We start from the raw sequence: 20,675 nt of genomic DNA, 5'->3' as shown, positions 1-20,675 counted from the left end.
AAATTCAGAAAAGAACTCATTGGTACATGTCAGCGCCGGGATTCGAACCCGCATCTCTGGCGTGAGAAGCGGGCGCTTAACCGATTGAGCTACCACCGCTCCATTTAAGATCTACAAACGTTTATAATTGTGTTTTTAAATTAAAAGTATAAAAATTTGGGGCCATTAGATGTCGGCATTTTGTTAATGGTACTGTTTCATTGCTCGCGAGTGTACAGGTAAAGAATACTCATGAAAAATTTGTTTTACTATCACTGTAGTTGTTACAACCTCTAGTGTACGTGTAGTGTTTGGCTACAATACACTAAAGTCTGTTTTTTTATCTCTGATGCTTAATTGACAGATTCTGATCGGTTCATCAAGAGATTCAACAGTCGATTGTTGCTTGCTACTTGCCAATAAAACGTAACTAAAAACGTAAACTTATGTAATCGCGGGACAATTGACTGTTGGTGAATCTTTCAGAATCTGTCAATTTAGTATCTGGGACTAAAAAAACAGATTTTAGTGTATAGTTGCCAAACACTACACCTACACTAGAGATTGTTACAATTACAGTGATAGTCAAAAAAATATTTCAGGAAAAGACTTTACTAAGAAGATTTATGTTGTATTGCCAACCTCGTCAACTGAAACTCGCCCTAAGCTAAGCGCGCGCTCACACCGCATGTATTGACACATTATTGAGACACGGAGCTCCCAGGAAGTCAATCACAAATACGGGAGAAACCCTATTGATTGATTACTTTAAAAGCCTTTGAATCGGTGGCTTATATATGTTTTTATTTTAGAAATATCATGCGCTGGTTTAGATGGTTTTTCCTAGCTACTCGATTATTTTTAGCGAATATTTAACACTCTTTTAACTTTTAACTTAATTTTTGTGTGCCCATTCAGTAGTATAACAGCCGTACGAGAACAATGTTTTATTATAACCAAAAGGCACGCGTTTAGATATACCGTTTATGGATGCCAATAAAATAGTGGAGACTTTGATTGATTGACTATTTTAAAAGCATCCACGTGTTACGCCGGACTGACAGGGTGAGCTATTAGCTTAGGTACTATTTTAATTATGATAGACGCTACCATTTACCTATCTAAATATATGCACTAGTTTCACAGCCATACGCTCACAGCACACTAACAAAAATACCTTTTATAGTGCGACAATCCCCCATGTACACACACAGAGACAACCAAACAGATAGACTTTGTCCAACGGTAATTGTTAGCTTTGTATTCATATCTAATCGCGGCGTTTGTACCCTCATCAAAGTGGGGATGGCTGTAGTAGCCATTTTATAATTAAACTACTGCCTTAGTTGTATGAAACAGTGCAGTCGACATCAGACTATCGGGAATGCGGGTGGGGGTGCTCCTAGGTTTCTTATTCGCAAGCAATTTCAGTTTGTGTTTCTGTAAGCTGCTGAAGCCTTTATGTACCGGTGAAAAAAGTTTTTAAAAATCTGCCAAGTGTGAGTCGGAAATGCGCAAAAGGGGGTTTCGTACCTATACCTAATTAATATCATATTTAAGTTAAACATTGACGGTATATCAGTTTGAAAAGGTTGCATTTTCACGATTTTGTTTTTACGATTTGAGGTACGGCACCGTAATAGAAAGGGTACAGGGTAATCGCTATTAACTTTGGTTAAAGTACAAATTAAGAAGCTGCCAAATAACGTACATTGGTTGACAAGGTAGAAAAAAGAGTACCTATGTGTATTGCACACAATTGCACACGACTGAACAGTAAACTGAAAAGCATGACTTGAAAGGCCACCTCTTTTCATTTCAGGCTCTTACACCTTGTATTTCAGTAAAATAAAGAATACGAACTTAAGTATTTACGAATGAATTCACGGAAATAAAACGTGTAGAGTATTCGCATAAATCGCTCGCGCGCGATAGTTGGATAAATATTTTCCTGATAGTTCGAGTCCAACGCGTTTTAGTGTCGATCGGAAGGAGTTCCGTTCGCGAGACTTCCATTCTCAAGCGGTTTTTATTTGAATGCATGGAACCTTAAAATATAGGTAACCAACTTTGGGCATAAACTATGATGACATATATTAGTGTGATAACTATAATAATTGGTTATCTTTGTTAAACTATTAGTTATTTTAACCTCGTAACCGCAGAGTTTGACCGAAAGATTGACAGTCCAAAAGACAAAGGGAATTTCCTTCCTAGGTATTCAGGCAGTTTTCAAGTATAAACATCCGAAATTATTCTCTTTATCCTTCAAAAATAATTCATCTACTTAACTTTTTTCCTTTATGCGAAAATTCTTTGAAGTCGAGAAAAGCTCCCAAAAAGTAATTTTATTAATTACGAGTCAGGAATTCTACAAAGTTCCGAGCGGAGAGGTCCTTTTCTTTCGGCGAGCGATCCATTATCTTATGAAGATTTAGAAATTCCTGCGGCGTGCGCGTCACCGCGCGGGGACACCCGCTGCTCAAAGAGTTGGAAAAACACCCTACAATTCTTTCACTTTTAATTGAAAATACCACAAAAATATTTCAACGTTTTTTAATTATCTAAATTCGGGTACAAAAGTATCGCTTACATTTCAATAACGCTGTAAAGCTGAACGTGTTTGTAAAACTCTCCCGTTACAAGTTTGTGTTGAAAAATGTTTACAGCGAAAGTTTTTTAATACGTCGTTCAGTGCAGTTGTGTGGGTGTGTTGTTGCAAGGGCGGGGGCGGCAAAGGTCGGGTGAAAGTATTTCTGTATAATCTTAGAAACGGGTCCGGTAGTCGCTGAGATAACAAAAGGGTAGAGTCGGCCGGCGGCGGCGGCTCCACGCTCGGGATGCTACTTTGTGTTAGTTCACCCGGAGGTCGCCGGAGGCCGGAGGGCGTCATAGGAAAGCATTTTACCTCCTTACCCTCCTTTTACAGTCTCAGTTGACTTATCGTAGCCACAAATGTGCGCAGGTAACGTTAACGGGTCATTAACATTAAGTTTCATCTGCTCCGCTTACAAATAAGACCATTATTCCTAATTCAAGAGTCCTTCACAAAACTTTGCTCGCTACTTGGGTAAGTTGTTTTAAATAAACAAAAGGATTCGAGGCTTTATTTTAGAATTGTTAACTCTCAAAGGGTTTAAGTTTCGTTGCCGTAACGTTAATTTGTTGCGGAAACCGTTACTTATGTTATTTGCTTTTCATTCTCCTGCAACAAAAAACTTAGGTCCCTTTTTTGTCTTCAATTATTTACTATAATTTATGTATTTAAAGGGTTTTCTTTGGGAATTTCGGGATAAAAAGTCGTCTAAAACTCTTAGAATTTATTTAACCTATTGACAATTCGTGAAAAAAAGCTGCTCTCCATACAAAGTATGCAAAATTACTCGTATTCAATGTTATTTTCTAATGTGCTCCCTTGCGGGATAGATAAATACTATGCACTAGACTAGACTTAATACCTAAGCCACACGTACCTACATAAGTTACTTTTATACATTTTGATATCTACGTTAATTCTATTTGCAGCGCAGAGCCCTGTAAATAATTCACACGAGGCCCTCAGGGGCGTCCAAAGGTAAAATGCATATTTAATTTTCAGTCTTGCTCTAACAACGAATACTAATGAAAAATATAATTTTGGACAAAGTTATATTATAAAGTGAGGAACGTAAAATGTTATTACTTAGAATTTTAATTGCTGCACATTTTTATGTGAGAACATTGTGCAGAAAATAAAGTTAGGTTATCATCATCATCATCATCATTATCAGCCCGTATCTGCCCACTGCTGGGTATAAGCCTCTTCCCTATCACGCCATCTCTCCCGGTCTTAGTTAGCTTATAGGAATACTTAATTGTATACTTAAGTCATTTTCTATTTGTAAGAACATAAACCTTTTTTTAGATATGATTTTTCACATATAACGATTAAATGCAGATATCCATTAAAACATTTTTAGATCCAAAAATTTACTCGATAGAGATTGGAACTATTTTAAGCCCATGACAATGAAATCACCGGCGGCATTGTATTTATACCCGTAATAGCTGCTGGAACGCAATTTTCAATTCTATTGCAAGCTCTGAAGAGCCCCGTTTCTATCAGCACGCCTGACCAGGTACCGTGAAAGAGAAATGTTGATTAACCCGGCTTTTGTATTCTAAGCCTTGTTATGTGGGGAATTGGGTACTTACGGTAGGTGCATAGGTGGTGGTGGAGGGTGGGAGTGAGTACAGTGAGAGCAAAAAGTGAATAATCCTTGTGCGTTTGCAGAGAGCATCGCACGTGTGCGGGATTAGCAGTAATTGATGGGGCCGTGTCTAATCTCTGCACTTTGCTCTGCGACTGTACCCGGGCATGCATTGCGCGTGCCGGCAAAAATTTGCCTAGTAATTTATATATGTGTATAAGCCTAGAGATTAAAGGATGCTAAATAGTGGTGGCCAGGAAAATGAGTAGGGCCAATTTTTATATACGATATTTTGGTATCGAATGATAACATGAAATTATACTCATTGGTCATATTCATATTATTTGTCACCAAAAATAAGCTAAACCCACTATATTGCGTTCGGTACACTTATCTAAACAAATAATTTGCATTGATGAAGAAATTAGCGCTAATTTGATCCCTAAATGTGAATCCACAAGGCGATAAGGCAAGTGTTTAGTGCGGGGTGCTGCGGGGTGCTGCGGAGTGTTGCGGGGTGTTGCCGGCCGCGGCCGCGGCGCCGCAGAGAGCTTCGTGCTCGTTATCTTTACTTATTTAAATTCCGCCAGTGCCTCAAAATAGTTCAAATTAAATGGAGCTTGTAAATTAAGTGTTGCTATCACGCAATCCGCAGGAAATAGCTCTAAATGGTTTACGACGAGATCTCCTTTATTACTCTAATTATGAGCCTTTAAAAGTATTAAGGTTACGCTTTAGTTTAATAAGAGAGTAGAGTAATGTATTTCTATAAAATAAACTGTGACGTAAGACGCCCGTAAAGCAAGTGTTGAAAAGCAATGCATTTAAAATGGCTACTTCAAACGCTTGGTGGACCAACAAAGACTTTGTAAATAAAGACGAGACGTGTGGAGCCAGTCGTTAAATTAAAAGATTGTCGAAGAAAGACTGTCAAAGAAAATTAACAAAAAGTTAGTTCGCTGAGCTGAGTCGGCGGGCGCGGGCGGGTGAGAGGCGCGGGGCGCGGGGCGGGCGCCGGCGATCGCTCTCGGGGGTAAACAGCCGACGATTGAATATGAAAATTTAATTCAGATCATTTTCATCGCGAGAGAAAAGGAATCTGATATTTTCCCCAAAGGAAGCTGTCATTAATAATGGTTTTTATCACCTACCAATTCAGAATATTTATAGGCTTCTATGATGATTCCAGCTACCGTCGCATACCACCAACCACCACCGACACATTGTCAAGCCAGATGCATATAAGTTACATCATCATACAGAGCGAATTCCTAATGTTCGATGTCGATAACCCCATGATGCAAGTTGGTTAGTAATTAGAGTCATCAGTAGAGGAGTTTTCCAGCATAGTGTAGTAGTGGTGGCGGCGGTGGAAGTGTGGACCAGCAGGGCACCGCTGTCGGCAGCGCAGCGGGAGCGAGTGTGGCGGCAGAACGTTGGAGGCACAAAAGACTTTGAAAAATGCAAATTTACCCCGAGGGCGATACCCCCCGCTCCACCGGCACCCTGCTCGCCATTTAAATGCAACCTAACTTGTCAAACTTTACCGCTTTGCAAATGAATGCTAGGTCTCAGCTCGATTTATTCTGGGATTTTGTAAAGCATCTTCTTATTCCTCGCGCTTAGAAGAGCTCTTTCAGAGTAGCTATTGAAAAAGTTTTGTGTTGGAGTTATTTATGATAGTTTGCCGACTAAAGTTGGTTTGTTGCTTGAAATGAAATATAAAATACACTAAATAATATTGGATTTGTTAATTTTATGGTTAAAATAATAAAAAATATATGCCAAAACGACCATACGGCTCCAGATCTAATACCTACGTGAGTCAGTGAAAAGCGGGTGAATCGCTTGCTAGTAACCTCTGAGTACCCCTTCTGAGATTACAGTCGTAAGGATATGTGTATGAACGTTGGTTTCAGGATGTCATAAAAGTGGTATAACAAAAAGTTGTTCAGTTCAGTCATTCATAGACTAATGTTCAGTTGTTGAGCTCCTAAGTAACCACATTACGCCTTAAAAAGTTTTCCCGTGGGAATTCCGGGATAAAAAGTAGCCCATGTTCTTTCCCAGGGTCTAGACCGTATGTATACCAAATTTCATTCAAATCCGTTCAGTAGTTTTGGCGTGAAAGAGTAACAGACAGACAGACAGACAGACACAGTTACTTTCGCATTAATAATATTAGTTAGGATTAGGATTATTAATAATACATAATGTACATAATTATGTTCAATTCATCATTGACCTGTTTGTGAGTCACAGACACAGACAAGAGTGTTCTCGATTACCAAACCCGATCAGAAATTTATAATCCCAAAATAGACGGATCCGATATCTCATCCACGGAGGAAATGCGCTATCCCTTCGATTAAATTACTCAATTAAAATTTCATATTCAATCTTGAGTTGTTTACCTCGGAGAGCGATCGCCTCGGCAAACGAAAACACCTGTCGTTGGATTATGAACTTTATGGTCTGCACGTGTAAGTCTGAAACGGAGGAGCTTATTTTTGTTTCCGATGAAAAATTCACGTGACCTATGATAGAGCTTCGCAGAAAATGTTTCGCAAAAGCCAACCAACGGGTGTCTACTGTCTGGTTCTTACTTTGCCGATTTGGTGAACCACGATATTCTGAGACACATTCGGTGTATACGAGGCTCCTGTCTTAATACTGGAAGTATAGGCGTAGGCAGATGTGAAAAGCTGTAGCTATAGCCAGATTTTTAGATGACAATTTGGATCGTACGATCCTTTTGCCTTTTGTTGGCATACGTAATAAGCGTATCAGCAATTGATATTTTTATGAAATGAATAAATATTAATTTAATGTGATGTTAACTTTACCAAAATTGTTAACTATGCGAAATAAAATCAGGGTTATTCATACTGCATTTAAACTATATTTAGAGGTAATATTAATTCGAACATAAAAATTCAGCATAACGACTACCGTTCCTTTTCATAAAATTCAATTATTTATAAGCAATACTTTGCTAGTTCCAAATATACAGGGTGTTACAAAAAGGGTATACTAAGCCGAAACCTACATGTGCAGCATGGTATATCTAAGCCCGAAACTGAAATCAGAATTTCAAAATTCGCGAAAAAAATTATCATTCTCCATATTAAAAAGTCACGTGACCAACAAAGTTTCTATGGAAATGAATATATTTTTTCGCGAATTTTGAAATTCTGATTTCAGTTTCCGGCTTAGATATGTCGCAGGCATCTGGTTTAATCTCCTGTTTGATTGAACCGCTAGCCCGTTCATTGGATGACGCTATTCAGTTGTATGACTAGGCCGAACGTTGAATGTACAAGCGTCACAAAACGTCCATCTAGTTAGCGGACTTAAAATCAGTCAGGTGGTGAATAAAACAAATATGGCGTGTAACAGCGAACAGCTGACACAAAAAGAACTTGTATTGTTATTTTTTGCAAATAAATTAGCTTTAAAGTGCGTTATTTATGTTAAAATTGTGTGACAACATGGATTTACCTATTATTACACCGTCGGCGGATAGTTTCAAAGAAAAAATGTGCTGAAAATGGATAATTATGAACAACAATATCAAGGTACGGTTATTGTTATTGTTTAGTTAATTTGTGAGATGAGAGCTTTGTAAAAATAGTCTTTTTGTTGACTCTTGTCTGGTCATGTTCATCCTAACCAGACATTACAAAGTTGCTATACTATATCCCATTTAACGACTTCGCTGAATAACGTTCAGTCAAGACGTTGGACTTTACAGTCAACCACTTGACGAGTTGTTCTTTAGTCATTCAACTGAGTAGCGTCATCCAATGAACGGGCTAGCGGTTCAATCAAATAGGAGATTAAACCAGATTCCTGCGACAGATATACCATGCTGCACATGTAGGTTTCGGCTTAGTATACCCTTTATGCAACACCCTGTATATTGAAACCCTGAATATGAATTTGGGCTATAAATTAATTTAAATAAATACATTCACCGATAATTTCTCAGTCTTGAAGACAACCAACAACAACAGCATTTAAACTCCGGACCTCCATTAAATATTGAATTACTTCAATAACTCCGTCACCTAATTTTCCAGTTGCGGCATTCGGCAGCCATCCATAATTGAGGAGCCGGTAACACGTAGGAACCGCTATAATTCATGTAACTGGCAGGAAGCGTCCGCTATAAACCACCGGCATATCTAACGAGGCTGCTACAGCTCTTCATTTGCTAATATTTATTGTTTTGTTCGCCCTGAGCTTGGAACGTTTCTCCACCTGAGCGGGTCGAGGCCAACTGGGTCACGAGGTTCGACCCTTTTGAAAATGTTGTTGTTCTATTGATATTTTTGGGGTTTAAAATATAGTATGTAAGTGATAAGACAAACAATTAGGTATTATGAGATTATATTGAGTATGTGGGTTACTTGTATAATAGATTTTTGCCTAAAACGTCGTTACAATACACTTCTGATGCTACGGCAGGGATATGATGTGACTAGTGTTTATTTAGCCGGTACCTTTAGGCTTGATTCATTTGTATTATATGGAACTTCGAGGGTATCTGCTTATACGAGTTTAAAGTTTTTAGTCTGACGAGTACTAGCCGAGAACGCCAGCCGGCACTTGAAAATGTGTTCCGCAGACGTTCCCGTAGCAGACACAATAAACATTCATAATTCCACGACTCACTTAATTGTACGACCTCCGCAAAGGGCGCCGGATGAAGGGCACTTCTGTACCTATTTATAACTAACACCTAACAACGTGGTCCCAACCTTGTGTGTAATAACTACTTATAAGTTTTAAATATAAATAAACAATATTTTTATTTTGAACACCGTTTACCATTAGAAATAGAAATAGAAATATCTTTATTCATTTACAAACATCGGTAGTAGGTATACAACGTCAATTTTAAAGTAGGTACAACTATAATAGTGTGAGCATAAATGTTAACCTAACACAATACACATCGAAAACCAAACTAGGTAAACCCTGTATTATGGCTTTCGACGCCACCCTACGGACATCTTAAGCACACACTTAGAAAGTAGGTATTTATTTTATCATAGGTAAGGAAAGCAGTATCTAAATAACTAACTTAATTAGGTACTTACTTACATAAAGTTATCAACACGTAAAGTTAAGCAATACAATTTAACGGTTAAATATAGTTAGGTACAATCACCAGAATAGGTAAATAGGTATACTAATCATTTAATCACCCTCCTGCATGCCCTACGCTATGTGCTTGGGATCAGAATTACACTACATGACAAGAGGGTAATTAAAGCTTAGTCAAACAACAGCAAAAATAAATCACAACACTAAGTAATCTTTAATTCTTATGTTATCATGATCTGCATAAGTACAATTTCTAAATTATTAAATTCCGCAAGAACATGGAGGTAGTATTGAAACTAATGTACGCAGCAGTTGGTCAACGATACAAACAAGTTAGCGCAGAGAATCACAGGAATCTTAGGCGAACGCCATAAGGTGTAGTATTGATAAAAAATAATGTATACGCTTGTACACCGGTGAGGTGAGCCGGTTAGACCACTAAAACTGCGGAGTTAGTGAATTTAAGAAGCAAACATGACGATAAAAATTTACATAAATGGTAAGTATTATTGTTACTTATATACACTAATTAATGAATAACAGTAGGTATTTTATTGCAATTTTAATCTAGGTAGGTACGTAATTGAACAGTGCATTTAAAGAAGCAAACATACATAAAATAGTTACTTATACCAATTAGTGAATAACAGCAGGCATTTTATTGCAATTTTAATCTAGGTAGGTAGGTAACAATAAGTCAATCTATTTTGTTTCTACAGTATAGCAACTTTTATAAAACAAAATAAAAAATAAAAAAAAAAGTCCTTAATTATTGCTATAAAAAATAATTAACATTTTAATCTATTATTATAAGAAGATCCTCAGTAGAACTGTAGTTTAGCCCTTTCAGATAGTTGACCAACGTTGTTTTACAGCACTGCCTAGATAACCCACTAAGGTTTGTATATTTATTTATTAAGTTGTAGATATACGGGCCGCGGAAGTATGCAAAGTTTTGCGCAAATTTAGTGTTCAGTGTGGGTGAGATATAAACTTTATGCTGTAGTCTTTTGGTTGAGACATCTAATTTGGCATAGGTGTTTTGGCGAAGAACTAAATATTTTATATATAGTTGACGAACCGTAAGAACATTAGACTCCTCGTATAACTTAATAGTTGGGTAACGGAATTTCTTACTAAAAGCGACTTTTAGAACCCCTCGTTGCGCTCTTTCAACTTTGATAAGCCTCGATTTATCAGTTCCACCCCAAGATACTATTCCGTATGAAATAATAGATTCGCAGAGAGCGAAATAAGTCATTTTTATGATCTTGTTGTCATTTATATGTTTGATTTTTTTGAATATACACATTAATTTTCTAATTCTTTTACTAAGGGCATGAATGTGATCCGTCCATCGAAGGTTTCTGTCAACTACTAATCCTAGATATTTAACAGAGTTTGTTGGTGTTAGAACATAGCAGTTACAGATTGTTGGGTCATCACAGGCGTGTGCTTTAAGGTTGAGGTCTAATAATGGTTGTGTATTATTGCGGATGGAAAAGGTTATGTATTTAGTTTTGGTATAGTTCAGAGTCAGGAGATTCGAATTTAGCCATTTAATGATCTCACTAAACCCTTGCTCAGCCAGAGACTTAACTTCATCCCAAGACGAACCGTCAAACAACACAACTGTATCATCAGCAAAAGTTACGATTTTAGCGTTTTTTAATTCTTTTTTGCACAACTCATTAATGTAGACCAGGAATAAGGTTGGGCCCAGCACAGATCCTTGAGGAACACCTAAAGAGACACTAGCACTACAACTTAGCTCTCCGCCAACTCGAACCGATTGCGTTCGATTACTAAGGTAGTCTATGAGAAGTTGTAGTGGCACACCACGCACACCAATACACTCCAGTTTACGAATAAGTATTGGGATAGAGACAGTATCAAATGCTTTGGCTAAATCTAGATAGATTCCTAGACATTTCCTATGGTTATCCATTTTCTCAACTACATGAGTCACCATGGACTCAATGGCATCAGTAGTAGATGTATTGTGTCTGAAACCAAATTGATTGTTCGATAGTAAACCATGAGATTCGAGAAAGTTTAGGAGTCTTGAATTAATTACTTTTTCTATAATTTTAGCCAATGCAGGAAGAAGCGATATTGGTCTGTAATTGTCGATACTGCCTCTATCCCCAGATTTATGGACAGGAATAACAATAGCTTCTTTGAGTAAGAGCGGAAAAATACCTCTGTCCAAGCATAGATTTGTTATATGAACTATTGGCTGGGTTATATACTGGACCGCGTGCTTAAAGAAAATAGATGATATACCGTCACGACCTGTGGCTGAGGAGGATTTCATATTTAAAATAATCTTTCTGATTTCCAAATCATCTGTAGGCAATAACGTAATTGAAAAGGGGGTTCCATTAGTCAACTTAATTTTAAAAGCCAAGTCCATCTCAGATTGGTCCAGTGTTGTTTGTTTAGTGTTTTGTTAGCCAATGAACTACCCACGCTTACAAAAAAGTTATTTATGAAATCAGCAGAATCTTTTGGAGTTTTTTTGATATTTAGTAACTCAGAGGGCGAATCAGTGTTACTGTTAAAGTTACAAATTTGTTTAATAATGGTCCATGTTTTCTTAATGTTATTATGATATTTGTTAAGTTCTGATCTTTCATATGTCCTTTTTAGTTTATGAAGAATGTTAGTGCAGTAATTGCGATATCTTTTATATGATAGATGAAGGACAACATTTTCCGGATTCTTTTTATGCTTTTGGTGTAGTCTATCACGCCAACGCATACAACGTATAAGCCCAGGTGTTATCCAGGGCTTCAGAATGGCCTTCCGTTTAGGTATTGTATGTACAGAGGTATGTTTTTCGATCACAGATGATACGGTGGATAAGAAGATGCTGGTAGCCACATTTGGGTCGTTAGAATTAAAAAGATCGGACCAATTGATATCTTTTAGATCATTTACAACATTTTCATAGTCAACCCTAGTTGTAGTTAGCTGCGGTTTCGTTTTTTTGTCCCCTTTTTTCGCAACTGACACGACTACACTGCTATGGTCAGTGACAGATGATTTACATACTATACTCAAAGTTTTATCATTAATTTTTGCGAAAAAGTGGTCAATGCAATTAGGTCCATGAGTGGGAAATAAGTGACTAGGCAGGAGGCCATGCATAGCTAGAAGGTCTAGATAAAAAGCTGATCTTGGGTCGTCATTGTTGTCTTTTATGTCCACATTTATGTCACCTAACACGTACGTGTTTGGAAATGCTTTAACTGAATCTATTACAACGCTTAAGGACGATAGAAACCGATCCAAACTATGGATTGACGGTGACCGATATATACAAATAAATGCGTGATCATTACCAAGTTTAACAATGAGGCTATCCGCATCATCAATTTTTGGTTCAACAATATTAACATTAAGAGAGTTACGTGCATAAACTACAACACCACTATTTTGGTTTATGTGGTTCTGCGTGGTGTAAGCAGTGAAATTTGGTAAGACAGGTATATTTTGTAAATGTTGTAGCCAGCATTCAGTTAGAAAAATTAGATCAAAATCTATCGAGCACTGTAAAATCATCGAAATTGCAGTCAATACTGCGAATGTTTTGAAAAATTAAGTTGATTTTTTTCTCAGGATCAGTGAGATATTGACGGCAACTTTCAACATTATTTACTAAAAAGGAGTCACCAACATTGACGTTAGTATCAATGTCGACTACAATTTCCTCAAGACTATTGAAGATAAATCCTGAAATGGTGGTCAAAAACATTGGTGGTTGATCTATTGAACATAATAACCCTACATATCATTGACGAGCATGCTGATACCTTAAGCTTTCCAAAAACATTTAAAATTAATGAGATTACAAAGATTATACCAAAATTTAATTGATATAGAGACTTTCTTATAACTATGATATTAAGTAATGGACTAATGTGGATAATCAGTCCGAACAAATAATCTCTGACCAAGAACAAAAGAGAAATACACAAAAAATACATGTTACCTAGTCAGGCGGATTTCAGTTGAGTGATTTGCGATTCGCTCTGTATCAGTACTGCGCTAGCTTCATCATTCTTTTTTACAAAAATCTTGCCATTGGTAGTCCAGCAATACTTGAACAGCTGAGATTTGACCAGATCACGTGCCAGGAAGAATAGTCGATTTGCAAGAGGCGTCAGGTGGTCAGACACATAAATGGGGATAGTCTGCTTGAGGCCCATATGAGAAGCATTGAGCTTCACCGACTTGTTGCTCTTGTTATAATTCTTAGCTGCGGTAAGAATGCTCAACTTCGACTCCTTTGTAGTGAGTTCAACTATTAGGGGTTTGACAGCGTCCCGTTTGCCAGGAATTCTATAGATGCCTTTAATTTCCGAAGCAGATACATAAGACTTTATAGTTTTACATAAAGCGATGACAGCAGTGCCAAGCGTAGTCTTGTTTTCATTTGGTTCCACAGGTACGTTACGGATCTCTAGGACTGACTTTCGGGATTCTCGTTGCAGATGCTCCACTTCGTTTTTTAGAGCCGATATGACTTCATCCTGCACCTTAGTTTTCTGTTCAATATTATTAAATCTTATACACATTTCATCATGTACAGTTGATATAAAGTTCATGGCTTTCTCTAAATCCTGAGTAGTGCTTTTAATTTCACTCAGAGTACTCTCCCACTTCTTATGCTTTCCTTCATCCTCCGATCTCCAAGTTTGAAGCATTTCTAGTATCTCGGTTTTGAACGTCTTGAGTTCGCTGGATATAAGCGTCGAAATGTCTTCATCCGCACGCTTACGTTTTTGTCTTGTTAATATGGCTTCCCTACAAGGCGCGTCCTTATCCTTAGTAATTACTAAGTCGGAATCTGACCCGTACTTAGGAGACAGGCACTTAGCTGAAGACATTTTACCAAGTTCACTATTATAGTGGTCGCACCCTGCGCCTTATAGTGACCAGATACACTGACACTCGTACAGATGACACTTGTATGTTAACGAGGTTCACGATATATTGGACAAGTCACTGAATAGAACGATTTTTGCGAGATATTATTTAAAGTTTTACAACGATTCGCAGCAAATAACACGTCCACTCACTTGCGCTGTCCCTCATTTACTGTCAGTTGTGTGTCATAATAGTGACCATTTAGAAGCCATTTATCAATGAGTTTTTTCAGTTTTCACACGCCTCCAAAAGTACTTGTCCTCTGTAAGTAGTTAGTCAAAGTTTTTTATTTAGAAGATATCTATTACTTCATGAAAACCATTTTTTACTATGAAGTTTGTTTTGACAAGGTACCAAAGTGTATACAAAATATTATACACATAATAATGTGCATGCAGCTGATTGTACCTACGTACCTACAGCGGAGCATCCCCACAAAGCCCTCCGGCTAGAACATTAAATAAACACTCCCGCCTTTTATTAATATTTACTTAAAATGTAACCCTTTAATATTATTATTATACGAAATACCTACTTATAAGGTATTTCAGTTTTCGTAATATTTATTTATATGTATAAGGCACATCAACAGTACCTACATGTTGTAATAATGTGAAATGTGTGTGTACGTGTGTTATTTTAAACAGAATTTTAATCACTTGAATAAAAATAGATACTATATAAAAAAACAATAATAACGATACGGTTCATACCAAAAGTGATACTAACCGACCTCAATCGTAGACATCAAAAGTCTTGTTGTAAAGCAAAAATGTTCTACCACAATATGGAGAATATTCACTATTCACTCCGCTTCAGCATAAATATTTCATGACGCGGTCTTGACCAACTTTCCTTTTTTCAAAACAAAGTTATTTAAATCTTTCACTGCAGAGTCTCATGCGTAGGCACATTATAAGTTAGTATTTTCCTACCGCATTTTAAATTTATTCCAAAACTTTTTATTTTGCTTTCCTTCGGTCAGGATTTTTCTCGTTGAAATTTGAAAGTTTTAGTACTCACCTATTAATAATCATAATATTACGCAAGTAGGTATAAGATAAATGATTTTACATGTTCTTTTTCTAAATAAGAAATCAATTTATTTGCATATTAATTTCTGCTTGTATGTACTTGACAAAAAAGTTCGAAACAGTAGGTAAGTATATTATGAAAGTAATACTGTTTCTCATAAGGTAGCATTCATTAATTTTCATAGGGAACTTTGCACGCAGGCAAGCTAATCTTTTCCTCTATTAATCTATGTTGATAAATATTGTTACATGTTCAGTAGCTATTAATAAATTGCCGAAAAATTTCCCGTTTACCATCACCTTTGTTGGTCGATGGCCTTTGTCTTCAGCGTAAACATTGTTTGGTCCAAGGGGTTCACTCTCTAAATCGACGGTCGAATGAACGAGAATTGACACGCAATAGGCACTCTTAATACAACGAGATAGTCGTGCTTTTGTTTGTTCGTCGATTCAGAGAGTAACCCCCTGTGGTGTTTTTTCTGCGCCTGATCTAGTGATGTGGTAACTACTGGATGACTGAACTAAAATTAAATCATGTCGCATAACTGGGGGCACGGCAGTGCCCCCACCAAGTCGAGCAAAAGCGCGGCACGGCCGTACCATCCTTTTCTCGAAGCAATTCAGGCCATTTTCGACCCCCTGTAACTTCGTTGTGGATAAAACTAGAAGACTGAATTTTCAATAACCATGCAGGCATTGTAAAGGACACGGTATGCTTCAAATTTCATTCAATTTGAACCAGTAGTTTTAGAATTATAATGGGTGAAAGTTTCTTAATTTTGTCACTGACTGACTCACTCACTCACCGATCATAAAAATTCTAATGCACTTCTAGCAGACCTAGAAGCTTCAAATTTGGAATATAAGTAGTGTTTGGTGTATGAACCAAGGAAAAACTAAAATATTTGGGGGCACACCAACTCGATAAATTTTTTAAATTTTGGTCTAGTTTTCTAGATAGGTACATAACTGCTTAAATAATTTCATAATCACATATCTGGGGGCACGGCAGTGCCCCCACCAAGTAAATATAGGCGCACGGTAGTGCCCCTGCTAAATCGAGCAAAAATTCCTGTCATGCAAATTAAATCCGCAAAGGATGGATTACCTACCTACGGACAAAGCACATCAGGCTACCAGTGCTACCACTTATAGTCAAATTTTCTTAATGTACAATGAACTTTGTGTATTGGAAACTAAGGTTGAAATTTAATGAGGGAAATTTGATGCAGTACGAAGTATCAAAGTTACGTTTAATCATTACGTACATTACGTAGCCAAAAATAAAGATTCTTGATTCTTACCTTAAGTTTGCGATTTATGTAGGTAGGCAACCTACCAAACTAAGTTAACGCACCTACGTACCTGGAAGGTACCGAAAAGAAAAAAAAGTAGAACTGTCTACAAAATACAAAAAGAAATGAAATCCCATCAAAAACAATACTTGTCAAAAAAAACCAAGTCTCGTAACTCAGTTGTTCTACGGTAAAAAGTTGTGAGATCCATGTAATACCAAGTCTTATCCACGCACGCATCTCAATCTTAAAAATATTTAATGTTTTATAAAAATATATTGACTCGGTCATCGCACTAAATAATTTAATTAACACGTTTTTCCATGCGATGCCGAGTCAATATATTTATATAAAACATTAAATATTTTTAAGATCGAGATGCGTGCGTGGATAAGACTTGGTATTACATGGATCTCACAACTTTTTACCGTAGAACAACTGAGTTACGAGACTTGTTTTTTTTTGACAAGTAATGTTTTTGATGGGATCTAGTTAACGTTTTAAGACCGCGCTTAGTTAGGTTTTAAAAAAAAATAGACTGTACAGGAATGTTACATTTGGAATAAGTACCGAGGTGTGAATCCGCCTACAGACAGATACACAGAAATACTTACGTACATTTTCCTCCAAAAGGAAACTTCTCGTGGACTTTCTCCATAGTTCAATATTCGGTAAATTGAATATTCTAAGTCTCTACGTCCAAAAACATTCTCGTTACATCCCTAGTAGAAAGCTCGGGTGGGCAGTGCGCCACAGGGCACCAAACTTCACTAGCTTTGATGTTTACTATACAACTTCTATTACAACAGTACAAGGTCGAGTTTACAACTAACTACGCACGTGCCTCACGAGGTGGCCTGCGACCCGCCTACATTTGTTTGTTAATATTTAGAATAACGCAAACAAACCCACACATAAATTATTAACTTTTCAACTCTTGCCTCTGTTTGATTCCGGCTTAATGTTTCTAAATTATGCGCGGGCATGTACTTTCTTGTATGTATGTGCTGCCGGCAAATTTCAATTAGGAATTTTGTAGGAATCAGTCAAACTTTTTTGTTTGTCTTTTAAAATTGTTTAGATATTATGAGCATACGTAAGGGGCTGATTAGATATAATCATTCGCTGTTTACTTATGAGAGCATAATATTTATTGTATCTACTGACTTGACAAAGGCATAGTAACCTAGGTATATAAACAAATATGTAAGTTCATTTCTCTGGTATAAATGGTTGGCCTCGAGACGCATGAGCACTTGTAAGTTGTAGCAAAATGTTTTAGAACTAAGTTATGTCCATGTTTTGAATATTAAGGTGTAATACTTATTTACTCCAAAGACAAACGCGCCATCGGTCAGTAATGTATGATGGTTCATGTCTATGTATACCTTTGCTGGTATGTCTAGCTAAAACCTCCTTCTAACTTTTGAGGTTATTAAAAATGATTCAAGTGTTTTTTTTCTTTCTTTTGTTTGCCTGAAGAGCAGCGTCGCATATACGGGTCTCAGGGCGTACAACAAAACAAAAAAAGATACATTTATTTGTTAAAACATTGCTCCTCAAACTAGGATTCCCTGTGCTATGAGGGCCAGGACCCGTCATCAGGTTATATAAATCTTTGAAGTGTTTTTTCTTTTGTTCCAGAAGAGCAGCGTCGCATGTACGGCTCGCAGGGCGGCGAGGAGCTGCCCCGCTACGCCGGCAGCCCGCAGCGCCAGGCCTCGCCCTTCCCGCTCGAGAGCATGAACCGACGCTACTATAGGCGGAACAGGAACTCTAAAGGTACTGTAGCAGAGTAGAACAGTATATAGGGTGTTGCAAAAAGGGTATGCTAAGCCGAAAAGGGTGAATGAAGGGGTCATTTCTGAACAAATTTTGTTCTACGACTTTTAGAAATTAGAAAAATAATTTTGTTGCAACATCATGTATAGAGAACAGTGGTATAGTCACTTGGAGATTAGCGCACCACAGTGATTAAGTAAACCCTAGGAACCGGTGCTGATATCCAGCCGTGGGTGACTTTTCTGATGATGTCTTCTTGTTTTCCCTTTTTCCTTATTTAGTGTCGGTTTCTGATGATGTATCTACTGCTATGTTATACTTATACAATACTAGCTGTTGCCCGCGAGCTTCGCTTCGCCTTAAAATTATTTTGCCGTGGACGACTCCCGAACTACCTACCTAATAACATGCCATGGTGGTATTAAATTAGATGAAAGTTGACAAATAAGTACGAATATACTTGACTAAAAATGATTTTCATGACTTCATTGAGCAAAGACTTGTATAGAAATGGCAGAATAGTAATTTATAAATGTTTAATTTCAAGCATCTAACTTATGCAGTTTTGGTTTTTTTCATACTACTTATTTTTTTCACTTTAACTCCCATTTTTCAAAACAAAACCATAACTTTACTAAGGTGTGCAGACATGTTAGATTGAAAACATCTAGGTATCTTGCAATATCCTATTGTAACTAAGCTTTACGGCTGTTTTAACAGCATGCAGATTTCATCACGCACGTGGGATAGCACGCCATTTTCCCGCATCTCGTGTGCATATTCCACGCGTTACAATGAATACTTGTATGAACGCGTGCGGGGAAATCCCGCGTGCGTGATCAAATCCGCATGCTGTTAAAAACAGCCTTAGTTAATGCCGAATTTCAACCGATAACTCCGGTTTTTGTGGGAAAATACGGTACCTAAGCTACGTCCCTTCCAAATTTCAAGTGCCTACGCTACGTTTAGCCTGTGCGTGTCAGTCATGGGAATTCCGTATAGAAAATCTCTGCACTTTTTCCTAAAACACCTACGTAATAAGTTTCATGGTTTTATTTTATCTTCAAAAATGATGCATAAGAACCAAATGACAATGAATGAAACCTCGTATTGAAAAGTACAGTCGTTTATTGAGTTGTTTTCGAGGTCCTTTAATCTTACTGCAAATACATACAAACTAAAGTACATTAGCTTAAATCAAACCATACCGCGATCTATATCCGATCCGACAACGCCATCTAGGAGCGGACATAGCTACTATATAAATTAAACTTCTAAAACTCAACACCCATAAAACTTTCAACCCCTATATTACACCCCCACACTGGGTTTTTTTTATATGCTAATTATTATTTTTTTGTGATTATTATTTTATTGTGATTATGTAGTGCCTAAATACAAAATATAATGTTTTTATCTTCAAAACGATCTTCTTACAAAATATGAACCCCTATTTTATTCACTCACAGATCGAAGTTTCAAAAACGCTAGAATAAAATGTTTAATTATTGCTCATCAAGTGCTTAAATATAAAGTTTATTTAAAAAAAGATCTACCCCGGCCGGGAATCGTACCCGCGACCTTCGGCATAGCAGTCAGGGTCGGCGTAGGTTTTATTATAAACCGAACCTTGAAATCCTACATAGAGAACTACACGACCATATCAAATAGGGTTATAGCAATTGATATTAAGATAGAGCAAAGAATAATAAGAGTTATACAAGTGTACGCTCCAACGGCATCAAATGGCACAAATGAGGAAGTTGAAGAATTCTACTCTCAAGTAAATGCTGCATTTCCTGAAAGCAATTCTACCGAGGTCTATGTTATAGGCGATTTTAACAGCCAAATTGGTAAAAGGCAGGAATTTGAGGAACATATAATGGGCCCATACTACTATGGCAAACGTAATGAAAGGGGAGAACGGTTTATTATGTTCTGTCAGGAGCATGGACTGAAAATCGCAAATAGCTTATTTAAAGAAAGAAAAGGACGAATGTGGACATGGATGTCAAGTGACGGAGTTACTCGAAATCAAATTGACTACATAGTTGGTAATAAACTAAACACCATGAAGAATTTCAAAGTCCTAAGCAAATTTGGCACATCTGGATCAATCAAAGATATTGAGAAAAAAAAGTCATTAGGAAAAGATATGATACCAACCCTAGAGGATAATAAAGGTACCAATACAACGACTAGAAAGGAAATATTGAATATCGCTACAATGTTCTACAGGAAACTTTATGATTCGGAAGAAACTATAAAAAACATTGCTTCCGAAACACAGGAACAAACTCTACCTTTCTTAAAATCAGAAATAAGGAATGCTATTAGTAATTTGAAGA

At 37.1% G+C, this 20,675-nt stretch overlaps 1 protein-coding gene across 1 annotated transcript in view; it reads left to right on the top strand.

Annotated features, from left to right (window-relative positions):
* LOC105387609 (teneurin-a) overlaps positions 1 to 20,675 on the top strand; it is a 331,961-nt gene that overhangs the window by 90,004 nt on the left and 221,282 nt on the right. The window contains exon 5 of the mRNA XM_048624883.1: positions 18,190 to 18,327. Within this exon, the coding sequence (XP_048480840.1) occupies positions 18,190 to 18,327 (138 nt within the window). The remainder of the gene's footprint in view (positions 1 to 18,189; positions 18,328 to 20,675) is intronic.

The sequence above is a fragment of the Plutella xylostella genome, chromosome 13 (genome assembly GCF_932276165.1).
Source record: "Plutella xylostella chromosome 13, ilPluXylo3.1, whole genome shotgun sequence".
NCBI classification, from domain to species: domain Eukaryota; kingdom Metazoa; phylum Arthropoda; class Insecta; order Lepidoptera; family Plutellidae; genus Plutella; species Plutella xylostella.
This window is presented reverse-complemented; position numbering and strand designations above follow the sequence as displayed.